General features: G+C 45.1%; 1 protein-coding gene across 3 annotated transcripts in view; it reads left to right on the top strand.

The window, feature by feature from the left end:
• Positions 1 to 12,269, top strand: part of bbs9 (Bardet-Biedl syndrome 9) — an 852,590-nt gene that overhangs the window by 16,207 nt on the left and 824,114 nt on the right. For all 3 annotated transcript variants that reach the window (XM_070889198.1, XM_070889191.1, XM_070889207.1), the window contains exons 2-3: positions 3,441 to 3,557; positions 4,340 to 4,490. In XM_070889198.1, the coding sequence (XP_070745299.1) occupies positions 3,452 to 3,557; positions 4,340 to 4,490 (257 nt within the window). In that variant the 5' untranslated portion in view covers positions 3,441 to 3,451. The remainder of the gene's footprint in view (positions 1 to 3,440; positions 3,558 to 4,339; positions 4,491 to 12,269) is intronic.

Genomic DNA, 12,269 nt, shown 5'->3' with positions numbered 1-12,269 from the left:
TTTCATCTCTGCGCCGCTGGTACGGCTCTATTTCTTCCTGCATCTCTAACGGGACACTAGACCAACTCCCGTGGAGCATACAGTTTTTTTTACTAAGGACAGTAAGGGGTCCTGGCTCCTCCAGGTTCTAATCTGTCGGGTGGTAACAGGTGATTGCTCACTCTCGAATGCTTCCATTACCATAACTAAATCTGCGGGCTGTGCCATCTCCACCCCTGTGGTGGGCAATGGCAGCCTATTGAGAGCATCAGCACAGTTTTCTGTGGCGGATCGCGTAGTTGTATGCAGACAACGTAAGCACCCATCTCTGGATGCGGGCTGATGCTTTCATATTTATCCTCTTACTTTCAGAGAAGAGGGATATAAGTGGCTTATGGTCAGTTTCCAATTCAAATTTGAGCCCAAACAGATATTGATGCATTTTTTTTACCGCATAAACACGCTAATGCTTTTTCGATCATGCTGTAGGCCCCCTCAGCCTTAGACAGACTTTTGGATGCATAAGCAACCAGTTGCAATTTCCCAGATTCATTAGCTTGTTGCAATACACACCCGACACCGTATGACAACGCATCACATGCTAGCACCAAACGCTTACATGGATCATACAACACAAGCAATTTGTTTGAGCGTAACAGCTTCCTAGCTTTCTCAAAGGCATTTTCTTGGCTTTTACCCCATACCCATTCATCTCCTTTATGCAGTAAAGAATGCAGTGGTTCTAACAGTGTGCTAAGACCCGGTAAGAAGTTACCAAAGTAGTTCAGGAGTCCTAGAAACGACCGCAGCACCGTCACGTTCTGTGGTCTCGGTGCGTTCTTGATTGCCTCTTCGAATTGGTGGGCCTGATGCCGTCAGTCGCGATTCTTCTCCCTAGGAACTCCACTTCAGGCGCCAGGAAAACGCACCTCGAGCGTTTTAACCTGAGCCCCACACGATTAAGTCGACTAAGAACCTCCTCCAGGTTCTGCAGGTGCTCGATGGTGTCCCGACCTGTGACCAAGATTTCGTCCTGGAAGACCATGGTGCACAGGACCGACTTCAAGCTTTCCATGTTCCTCTGGAATATCGCCGCAGCTGATCGAATCCCAAATGGGCATCTGTTGTAAATGAAGAGCCCTTTGTGCGTGTTGATGCAGGTGAGGCCCTTCAATGATTCCTCCAGCTCCTACGCCATGTAGGCCGAGGTCAAGCCCAGCTTCGTGAATGTTTTTCCTCCCGTCAGCGTCGCAAATAAGTCGTCTGCTTTTGGTAGTGGGTATTGATCCTGCAGGGAAAACGATTGATACTTTGTAATCACCACAGATTCTGACGGTGCCATCTCCCTTGAGGACTAGAACAATCGGACTGGCCTACTCATTGAATTTGATCGGCGAAATGATGCCCTCTTGTTGCAGCCGGTCCAGCTCGATCTCCACCCTCTCATCATGTACGGTACCGCTCTCGCCTTGTGATGGATGGGTCGTGCCCCCGGAATCAAATGGATCTGCACTTTTGCTCCTTGGAACTTCCTGATACCCAGTTCGAACAGCGAGGGGAACTTGTTTAAGACCTGGGCACATAAAGTGTCGTGGATGGATGAGAGCGCTCTGACGTCGTCCCAGTTCCAGCATATCTTTCCCAGCCAGCTCCTGCTGAACAGCGTGGGGCCGGTTCCACCCAGTGTGGTAATTTGTGCACCGCTCCATCATAGGAGACCCTTACGGTAGCACTGCCGATTACGGGGATCAGTTCCTTTGTGTATGTTCTCAGTTTAGTACGAATGGGAGTCAAGACTGCACCACAATTTATCGAAAGTCTTTTTGCTCATTATGGACTGGCTTGCGCCCGTGTCCAGCTCCATTGACATCGGAAGTCCATTTAATTCCACCTTCAGCATTATCGGAGACATTGTGGTAAATGTGTGCACCCCATATACCTCTGCCTCCTCAGTCTGAGGCTCTGGTTTGTCGTGATCCCCCGTGGATCTGTCGTCCTCTGCAGCATGGTGGTTTGCAGGGTTTGCAGCTTGCCTGCGCATACATTGGAGGTCTCCCATTGTTCCACAGCCCTTGCAAACGTACCCTTTGAAAAGGCATGAATGGAAGTGATGATCACTGCAGCGCCAACAAGGTATTAATGGCCTTGCATTCACCACCCTTGATGGTGGACTCTGAGACATCTGCGACGTGCAGCTGCAGGCATGTGAGACCTGCCCTGTACGTTACGATTCAAAAACAACGTTACTTTGTTCACAGTACTTGTAGCAGCACTCGTGTGCTGATAGATTTGTTTGGTATTGTCACTGGTGGTGATGAACACCTGGGCTATCGCTATGGTTTTACTCAAGGTTGGGGTCTCTACAGTCAAAAGTTTGTGAAGTATTACTTCATGGCCAATGTCAAGTATAAAGAAGTCCCTGAGCATGTGCTCCAAGTGTCCTTCAAATTCACAATGTCCTGCAAGGTGCCTTAGCTCGGTGGCATAGCTCGCCACTTCCTGACCTTCAGACCTCTTGTACCTGTAGAACCAATACCTCGCCATCAGAAAGCTTTCTTTCGAGTTTAGATACTCCCGGACCAGTGTGCACAAACCATCGTATGATTTCTCTGTGGGTTTCGCTGGAGCGCACAGATTTTTCATGAGGCCATATGTTGGTGCCCCGCAAACGGTGAGGAGGATCGCCCTTCATTTGGCAGCGTTCGCTTCTCCTTCCAGCTCGTTGGCCATGAAGTATTGGTCGAGTCGCTCCACGAAGGTTTCCCAATCATCTCCTTCTGAAAATTTCTCCAGGATGCCCACAGTTCTCTGCATTGTTGCGGTGGGGTTCATTATCTGTATCTCGTCGCCAGTTATTATGTCTTGCATAAAGAATCTGACCAGATACTGTGAGCTCAAAGTAACGTGAGACCGTAGTCCTTTATTCAGGTCTCCAGAGTGCCCCTCCAGCCTGTGAGACCTCCTTATGTACAGGTGCTCCCAAGGGATTGTGGGATCCCTTGGGACTCCAGGGGATGAGCCCTCTGGTGGCTAAACAAAGTATTTACAGGTTTACATATATAATAACTTCTCTGTGCAACACGCTCCATCCCAAATCCCCAATGGTGCAGGAAGGACTCCTGCATTCAGAGCCTTGCCTCCCTTGGGACTTGGTGAATTAGGTAGAGTCCACAATATGGAACATTGCACATGGCCTGTGAAGAGATCAGACATGATGGCAAAATAGGTGAATTTAGGATGGTAATGTTCTTTTGGGACTGAATACATGGTGTTTTACTCTGTCTGAGGGTGCTGAATACTGATGCTGGATGGACAAATTGGGAAGAGTGTTCCATTTTGCAGGACTGACATCCTTCAACTTATGCACAAAAATGAAAATTCAGTGATCTTCCTATGACTGTTCTAAAGACTATATTCTGTGCCTCAATAGTCTGAGCATTTCACTGTTTTGGTGGTTTCAGGTTGAAGGAAAATGTCTTTGTTTAAAGCCCGAGACTGGTGGTCCACACCTGTGGGAGAGCAAGAGGAATTCGACCAGGGCTGTTTGTGTGTAGCTGATGTTGACAACAGTGGCAATGGTAAGTGTGGTAGACACTGACTTGTAAGAGTGTTCTGTGTCCTCTGGTGAAATGAAGTCATTTAGTTTGGGTGCTTAAAGGAGGTGTACTCAATTTTCTGTTTGCTAGTTGTAGAATTCATCATAGTGTAATTTAACCAAGTTCAAGCATTTATTTTGCAAAATGCCTTTAGGCTGAGCATGTCTCCAGCAATTCCCGCTCCCCCCATTCCCATTTTTTTTGTGGGTAAGCAGGGCAAATTGTAGATGCTGTCTCTTGCCCCACTCATTTGTAACCAGATCTCATCTCCCAAGCAGTGTATGGGAATGGTGTGCTGGGCTATGATACTCCTAGTGACCTGGAGAAAAGGTAAGTGCAGGTAGCACCTGACTGAGCTAAGTCACTTTTAGATTTTGAATCATTCCAAAAAAAAATTAACATTCGAAATGACCACTCGGGCTTAATTAAAGCTCTGGCAACCAAATGATTACAGACAGCTGTACACAACGATTGGGTTATTCCTGATATGATAAACAGGATCTGGAATCCACTGTTAAATTTCACGTCATCATTCGAGCCTACAGGATGCCCTATGCTTTTCTATACCCTCACATCCTTGAATACATTGGATCTTGTAGAACCTGGATACAAAAATTCAGAGTGATTTTTCCAATTAATATTGCTTGTGATTGTAGAATAACTTGGAGATGAGTATCGGGTTAACTGCTTTGAGTTTTTATGCATCATGATGTATTCAAGTGAACAAAGTAATCACATGCGATTATTTTTTGCTCTGTTTTCAGACGAAATTATCGTTGGCAGTTATAAGGGAATTCTGCGTATCTATTCCCCAGAGCCTTCCAAACCTGGAGCAGCACTTCGTCCAGAAGAGTTAATCCTAGAGCTTCAACTGCAGGATCCTATATTGCAAGTGGAAGTTGGCAAATTTGTCTCGTAAGTAGATAAGTTAAAGAGTGGAAAAACGCATTGCTGCACAAATTAAGTTCCTCGCTCTTATTAGCCCCTTGAATCCCCACTATTTTTGATATCGTTGGTGGTATTTCTCCAGCAACTTGAGGTGTCTACTGTCGTCCATGTCTCAGCCATACAGGAGGGCAGGTATTACTACAGCCCTGTAGACTGAGCTTGATGGCAGATTTGAGGGCCTGGTCTTCAAACACTCTCTTCCTCAGGCAGCCGAAGGCTGCACTGGCGCACTGGAGGTGGTGTTAAATCTCGTCGTCAATGTCTGCTCTTGTTGGTGAGAGGCTCCCGAGGTATGGGAAATGGTCCACGTTGTCCAGGGCCACGCCGTGGATCTTGATGACTGGGGGGCAGTGCTGTGCGGCGAGGACAGGCTGGTGGAGGACCTCTGTCTTACGGATGTTTAGCATAAGGCCCATGCTTTCATACGCCGCCGTAAATACGTTGACTATGACTTGGAATTCAGCCTCTGTATGTGCGCAGATGCAGGTATCGTCCGCGTACTGTAGCTCAACGACAGAGGTTGGGGTGGTCTTGGACCTGGCCTGGAGACGACGAAGGCTGAACAGGTTCCCACTGGTTCTGTAGTTTAGTTCCACTCCAGTGGGGAGCTTGTTGACTGTGAGGTGGAGCATGGCAGCGAGGAAGATTGAGAAGAGGGTTGGGGCGATGATGCAGCCATGTTTGACCCCGGTCCGGACAATCCTACCATCCCCTGGGAGGACAGACGCACCAACATTAGTGTCCTCGACCAGGCCAGCATCCCCAGCATTGAAGCACTGACCACACTTGATCAGCTCTGCTGGGCGTGCCACATTGTTCGCATGCCAGACACGAGACTCCCAAAGCAGGTGCTCCATTCGGAACACCTTCACGGCAAACGAGCCAAAGGTGGGCAGAGGAAGTGTTACAAGGACCCCCGAAAGCCTCCCTGATAAAGTGCAATATCCCCACCGACACCTGGGAGTCCCTGGCCAAAGACTGCCCTAAGTGGAGGAAGTGCATCCGGGTGTCTCATCGCCGAGGCATGCAGAAATCAAGCTCAGGCAGCGGAAAGAGCGTGCGGTAAACCTGTCCCACCCGCCCTTTCCTTCAACGACTATCTGTCCCACCTGTGATAGGGACTGTGGTTCTCATATTGGACTGTTCAATTACCTAAGGACTCATTTTTAGAGTGGAAGCAAGTCTTCCTCGATTCCGAGGAACTGCCTATGATGATGATTTTTGGTATGCTTTTTGTGTCTTCTACTATGAACAGATACAAAATGTGTTTGAAGTCTCTGCCATTTCCTTATTCCCTATTATAATTTCTCCTGTCTCAGCCTCCAAGGGACCAATGCTTACTTTTGTCACTCTCTCTTCCTTTTGTCATACCTGTAGAAGCTCTTGCAATTTGTTTTTATATTTCTTGCTAGTTTACCCTCACATTCTATTATCTACCTATTTTGGTCATTCTTTGCTGGGTTCTAACGCTCTCCCAATCCTCAGGTTTGCTAATATTCTTTGCAACATTATAAGCCTCTTATAATCTACTATTGTCCTTTACTTCTTCAGTTAACCACGGATGGATCACTTTTCCCGTGGAGTTTTTATTTCTCAAAGGAATGTATATTTGTTGAGAATTTTGGCATATTTCTTTAAATGTTTGCCACTGCTTATCTACCGTCTTACCTTTTAATTGAATTTCCCAATCTACTGTAGCCAATTCGCCCCTCATACCTATGAAATTGTCTTTATGTAAGTTTATGACTCGTTTATTAGATAATAAGACTTAGAATTTTACGTTGAGTTACGTCACGGGTAAAATACTTAACATATTATGATCACTCTTCCCCAGAGGATCCTTTACTATGAGATTATGAATTAACCCTGTCTCATTACACAATACAAGATATAAAATGGCCTGTTCCCTGGTTGTTTCAATTACGTATTGTTCTAGGAAACAGTCCCGAATGCATTCCATGAACTTGTCCTCCAGACTCCCTTTGCCAATTTGATTTGCCCAGTCTATATGAAGATTAAAGTCCCCCACGATTATTGTATTACCTTTTTTACAAGCTCCTATTATTTATATACCGTCCAACGGTATAGCTACTGTTAGGGGGCCTATAAACTACACCCACCTGTGTTTTCTGCCCCTTGTTATTTCTTACCTCCACCCTGATTCCACTTCCTGATCTTCTGAGTCAAGATCCTTTCTCACCACTGTCCTTGTGTCGTCCTTTATTATCAGGGCTGCCCTTCCTCCTTTTCCATTCTACCTGTCTTTTCGAAAGTTAGTTATTTAGAATATTTAATTCCCAACCTTGGTCACCTTGCAGCCATGTCTCTGTAATGGCTATTAGATCAAAGCCATTTATTTCTCTTTGTGCCACTAATTCATCTGTCTTGTTATAAATGCTTTGTGCATTTAGATAAAGAGCCTTTAATTTTAACTTTTTACTATTATTCCCTGCTTTCACCTTATTCGCTGATGCTCTAATACTGTTAAACACTATGTCCCTTCTTGTCATACTCTGCTTATCTTTACTCAAATTGCTATACTACACCATTGCCTTGACTTATCGCTTTAGGTCTCTAAGTTTCCCTCACTTGACCCCCATCCCCTTTTTTTAGTTTAAAGCCCTATATACAGCTCACGTTATTTGATTCGCCAGGACACTGTCCCAGCTCGGTTTAAGTGGAACTCGCCCAACGGAGCAGCTCCCTCTTTCCCCAGTACTGGTGCCAATGCCCATGAATCAAAACCCCTTCCTCCCACACCACTCTTTGAGCCACACATTTAACTCTCTGATCTGCTTGTCCCTATGCCAATTTGTGGCTCGGGTAACAATCCAGAGATATTACCTTTTGAGGTTCTACATTTTAATTTGGACCATAGCTCCTCAAACTCTTTCAACAGAACCTCATTCCTAGTTCTACCTTTGTCGTTAGTTCCTACATGGACCACGACAACTGGATCCTCCCACTCCCACTTCAAATTCTTCTCCAGCAGCGCGGAGATATCCTTAACCCTGGCAGCGGGCAGGCAACACAGCCGTTGAAACTCCCGGCCCCCCTGATGATACTATCTCCTAACACTGCCACATTCCTTGTGTAGTGTTTTTAGGGAGTGTTTCTCATCAGTCCTCTGGATACTTGTGCTATGAAGGATACAACACAAGTAATGTTGGTGTAATATGTGGCTTCATTGTCAATTTTCACAAATTCACCTGGCCATCACTTCTGTTTTGCATATGCATACATTTTTATTGCTTTATCACTTGGGGCTTGAAACACTAGGGACAAGCCAGCTTTAATCGAGTTTGCACATCTCTTTGATGCTTCATGAGGTGTCTCGTGCCTTTATTTAATACTAGTTTGGGGGCTAAAACTTCGCCTACCTTGCTCCTGGTTTTTCGGCAAAACAGTAAACCAGGAAATTCGGAGAAGTCTTGCGCCGGCAGTTTTTAAGTACTGCTGGGGAGCGCACTGCCGGCGCCCAAGACGCGAAATAGTGCTTTCGGCAATAATTTGGCTCACAGTGCACCCATAGTTAGGACCAAAAAAAATGCCTGGGAAAAACCTGTGTTGCAGCCCTTGGAACAGCAATAGGTATGTATGAAGACCTGCAAAAAAGGTAAGTTAAAGTTTTTATTTTGTAATTCTTTTGCAGCGATTCGATAATTAAGTGTCTTGTGACTGTTTTGTGATTTTTATTTTTTATTTTTTGTTTCTTGGATATTTTTTGGGGTGTTTTCCCCCCTCCCTAGGCCCAACTCACAGCAGTGTCGGTGTTGGAGAATAGTTGCAGAAAATTCTCGGTTTGCGCCACGAATCCTCGAGCAACACCGATTTTTACTGCTGGGCACATTTTATCCCGAATTTTAGGCCTTGTAGCTATAGTGGAGTCATAGCGGTATTTTTCCGCCAAAAATACCGCTATCACCAAAAACAGAATTTCTAGGCCCTTAAGGACTTTATAACATTGCATTACAGCACCACCTGCTGGCTCTAGCCCATCATTATAGGCAACATGATGATTTCAATCCTAAATGCAATTTCAAAGTTAAACGTTGATGTTAATCCATGAAGTAAATCACGATGACGAAGTTGGACAGGAAATGCATGCAGGTATAAGACATGTAAAAGTATTTATTTATCTTATGCACGTGTTGAAGATACTATTGCACAGGGTTATTGTTAAAAAGCATTGTTTCAGCTGTCAGAATTCTGTTGTCTTTTTCTGTGATGTTGGAAGAGATTCCTGGTGTCAGGAAAGTTGGGCCACTTCTTATTGACGATATAAACATGACTTTCTTTAGATTTAGATTGCTCAGTAAGAATACAAACCCAATTTAGAGGACAATTATTCAGTTCAATAAACTATCTCTGATTGTAAGATAAGTGCACAAACAATTTTGCTTTTATAGCATATCTATATACCATAATTTAAAAAAGTTATCCTGGGCATGTTATCGACTACTTATCTAAATAGCGAGGCTAGTGAAGGCAATCTGAAAGGCCGAGGAGAGTGATCTACAATATGAGACCCAAAAGTCTAGAATAAAGAACACAGGAACAGGAGGAAGCCATTCAGCTGCTGGAGCCTGCTCCGTGATTCAATGATATCATGGCTGATCTGCACCTCAGCTGCTTGGGGGTAGGAAACACCCAAAAACATGAATGGCAGTTGTGGATATTTTGTTTTGAGCCACCCTGTGTAGATTTCTCTCGCTAGTTCCTTGTCAATTGGGGTCTCCTCTGTCAGAGACCTCCCTGGTCTGCATGCCTCATTTATTTACTGGCTAAACTTAGCGAGTCCTATGTGGGATGATGAGGAATGTTGCAAATAAATAATGCGAGGTATTACATCCATTCTCCAGTGGTGGGAACTTCTCCTTCATTCTCTCCCATACTGAGTCCCACTACTGAAGTGGCAATCGAGATGGCTAGGGTCACAACCCCTCTTATCCATTACTGGAATAGTAATTCAGCCCCCTCCATTCTGACCCCTGCTGCATGCGCGCTGACCCCAGAAATCCACTCCTCTCCACTCTACAATTTTTCTCCATTTAAATTATAAAGTGCTGCAGTACAGAGGGACTTGGGGTTCCTTGTCCATGAAACACAAAAGGTTAGTATGCAGGTACAGCAAGCAAGCAGGAAGGCAAATGAAATGTTGGCCTTTATTGCAAGGGGGATGGAATATAAAAGCAGAGAAGTCCTGCTACAACTGTACAGGGTATTGGTGAGGCCACACCTAGAGTACTGCGTACAGTTTTGGTCTCCATATTTAAGGAAGGATATACTTGCATTGGAGGCTGTTCAGAGAAGGCTCACTAGGTTGGTTCTGGAGATGAGGGGGTTGACTTATGAAGATAGGTTGAGTAGGTTGGGCCTATACACATTGGAGTTCAGAAGAATGAGAGGTGATTATATCAAAATATATAAGATAATAAGGGGGCTCGACAAGGTGGATGCAGAGAGGATATTTCCACATAGGGGAATCTAAAACTAGGGGACATAGTCTCAGAATAAGGGGCCGCCCATTTAAAACTGAGATGAGGAAGAATTTCTTCTCTGAGGGTTGTAAATCTGTGGAATTCTCTGCCCCAGAAAGCTGTGGAGGCTGGGTCACTGAATATATTTAAGGCGGAGTTGGACAGATTTTTGAGCGATAAGGGAATAAAGGGTTATAGGGAGCGGGCAGGGAAGTGGAGCTGAGTCCATGATCAGATCAGCCATGATCTTATTAAATGGCGGAGCAGGCTCGAGGGGCCAGTTGCCTACTCCTGCCCCTATTTCTTATGTTCTTCTGACCCTGGCAATCCAGCCTCCTCCACTCTGACCCCGGCAATCCAGCCTCCTCCACTCTGACCCCGGCAATCCGGTCCCCTCCACTCTGACCCCCAGCAGTCCTGCTGCATCCAATTTGACCCCAGCAAGCCACATGCATTGCCCTTGACTGTACACACTTGACATGCACTGCCATTTCTATCTTGGGATAGTGGGTACCAAGGCCAAAGAACTGTGAACCAGTAACATATATTCAACCTGTGGGTGACTATAATGTTGTTTGAGCAGTTTGAATTTTTGTGTTCTCATGTTAGGAGATGAGGTATTGTATATACTGCATTTGATGACAGACTAATAATAAAGTGAAATGCATCATCAGCCTAATCTCGGTGATGAAAAAATTATTGGAAAAAATTCTGAGACAGTGTTAATCGTCATTTGGAAAGGCATGGATTAATCAATGACAATCTGCATGAATTTGTTAAGGGAAGGTCATGTCTGACTAACTTGATTGAATTTTTTGAGGCGGTAACAAGGAAGGTCGATGAGGGTAGCGCGTTTGATGCAGCCTAAATGGATTTTAGTAAGGCTTTTGACAAGGCACCACATGACAGATTGGTCAGATAAGTATAAGTCCATGAGATCAAGGGAAAGTGGCATGACGGATCCAAAATTGGCTCAGTGGCAGGAAGCAAAGGGTAATGGTCGACAAGTGTTTTTGTGACTGGAAGACTACTTCCAGTGGTGTCCTGCAGGGCTAAGTACTATTATTGTGGTATAAGTCAATGATTTAGACTTCAATGTAGGGGGCATGATTAAGAAGTTTGCAGATGATACAAAAAATGACCGTGTGGTTGAGAGTGGGGAAGAAAGTTGTAGACTGCAGGAAGATATCAAAGGACCGGTCAGGTGGGCACAAGTGGCAAATGGAATTCAATCCGGAAAATAGTGAGGTAATGCGTTCGGGGAGTGCTAACAAGACAAGGGAATACACAATAAATGGTAGGATACTGAGAAGTGTAGAGGAAAAGAGAGATCTTGGAGTGCAGATCCCTGAAGGTAACAGGACAGGTGGATAAGGTAGTTAAGAAAGCATATGGGATACTTTCCTTTATTAGCCAAGGCATAGAATATAAGAGCAGGGATGTTATGCTCGAATAGTATGAAACATTAGTTAGACCACAGCTAGAATACTGCAACAGTTCTGGTCACCACATTACAGGAAAGATGTGATTGCACTAGAGAGGGTACAGAGGAGATTTAGGAGGATGTTGCCTGGACTGGAGAATTTTAGCTATGAGGAAAGATTGGAAAGGCTGGATTTGTTTTCTTTGGAACAGAGGAGACTGAGGAGGCTTAATTTAAGTGTATCAAGTTATGAGGGGCCTAGATAGAGTGGATAGGACAGACCTATTTCCCTTAGCAAAGAGGTCAATAACCAGGGGGCATAGATTTAAGGTAATTGGTAGAAGGATTCAAGGGGGGTTGAGGAGAATTATTTTCACCCAGAAGGGTGGTTGGGGTCTGGAACTCACTGCCTGAAAGGGTGGTAGATGCAGAAACCCTCATCATATTTACAAAGTACTTGGAAATGCACTTGAAGTGGCATAACCTACAAGGCTACGGATCAAGACCTGGAAAGTGGAATAAGGCTGGATAGCTCTTTTTTGGCTGCCTTAAATTTCTATTGGGGCTAGAATTTCCATGCTTTCTTCCGGCTGGTTTCTCGGCGGTATTGGCCATTTTGGGTAAGAATTGGGTCAGCGCAAAACTCCACAGCTGGGTTATGCCGGCTGTTTTGAAGTACTGCCAGGGAGCGGACCGCCGACATGCACAGTCCATAGATCACCATGGCGCGATTTTTGGCTCAGCGGTCACCCGTAGGTAAGTTGGAAAACAAAACACCCACGAGAATCAGCAGAGCTGAGCGGTAGGTAAATAGCCCTGCAAGAAAAGGTAAGTAATTGGTTT

The sequence above is a fragment of the Pristiophorus japonicus genome, chromosome 1 (assembly GCF_044704955.1).
Source record: "Pristiophorus japonicus isolate sPriJap1 chromosome 1, sPriJap1.hap1, whole genome shotgun sequence".
NCBI lineage: Eukaryota > Metazoa > Chordata > Chondrichthyes > Pristiophoridae > Pristiophorus > Pristiophorus japonicus.
The sequence above is the reverse complement of the archived record's forward strand: the minus strand, read 5'-3'. Positions and strand labels throughout refer to the sequence as shown.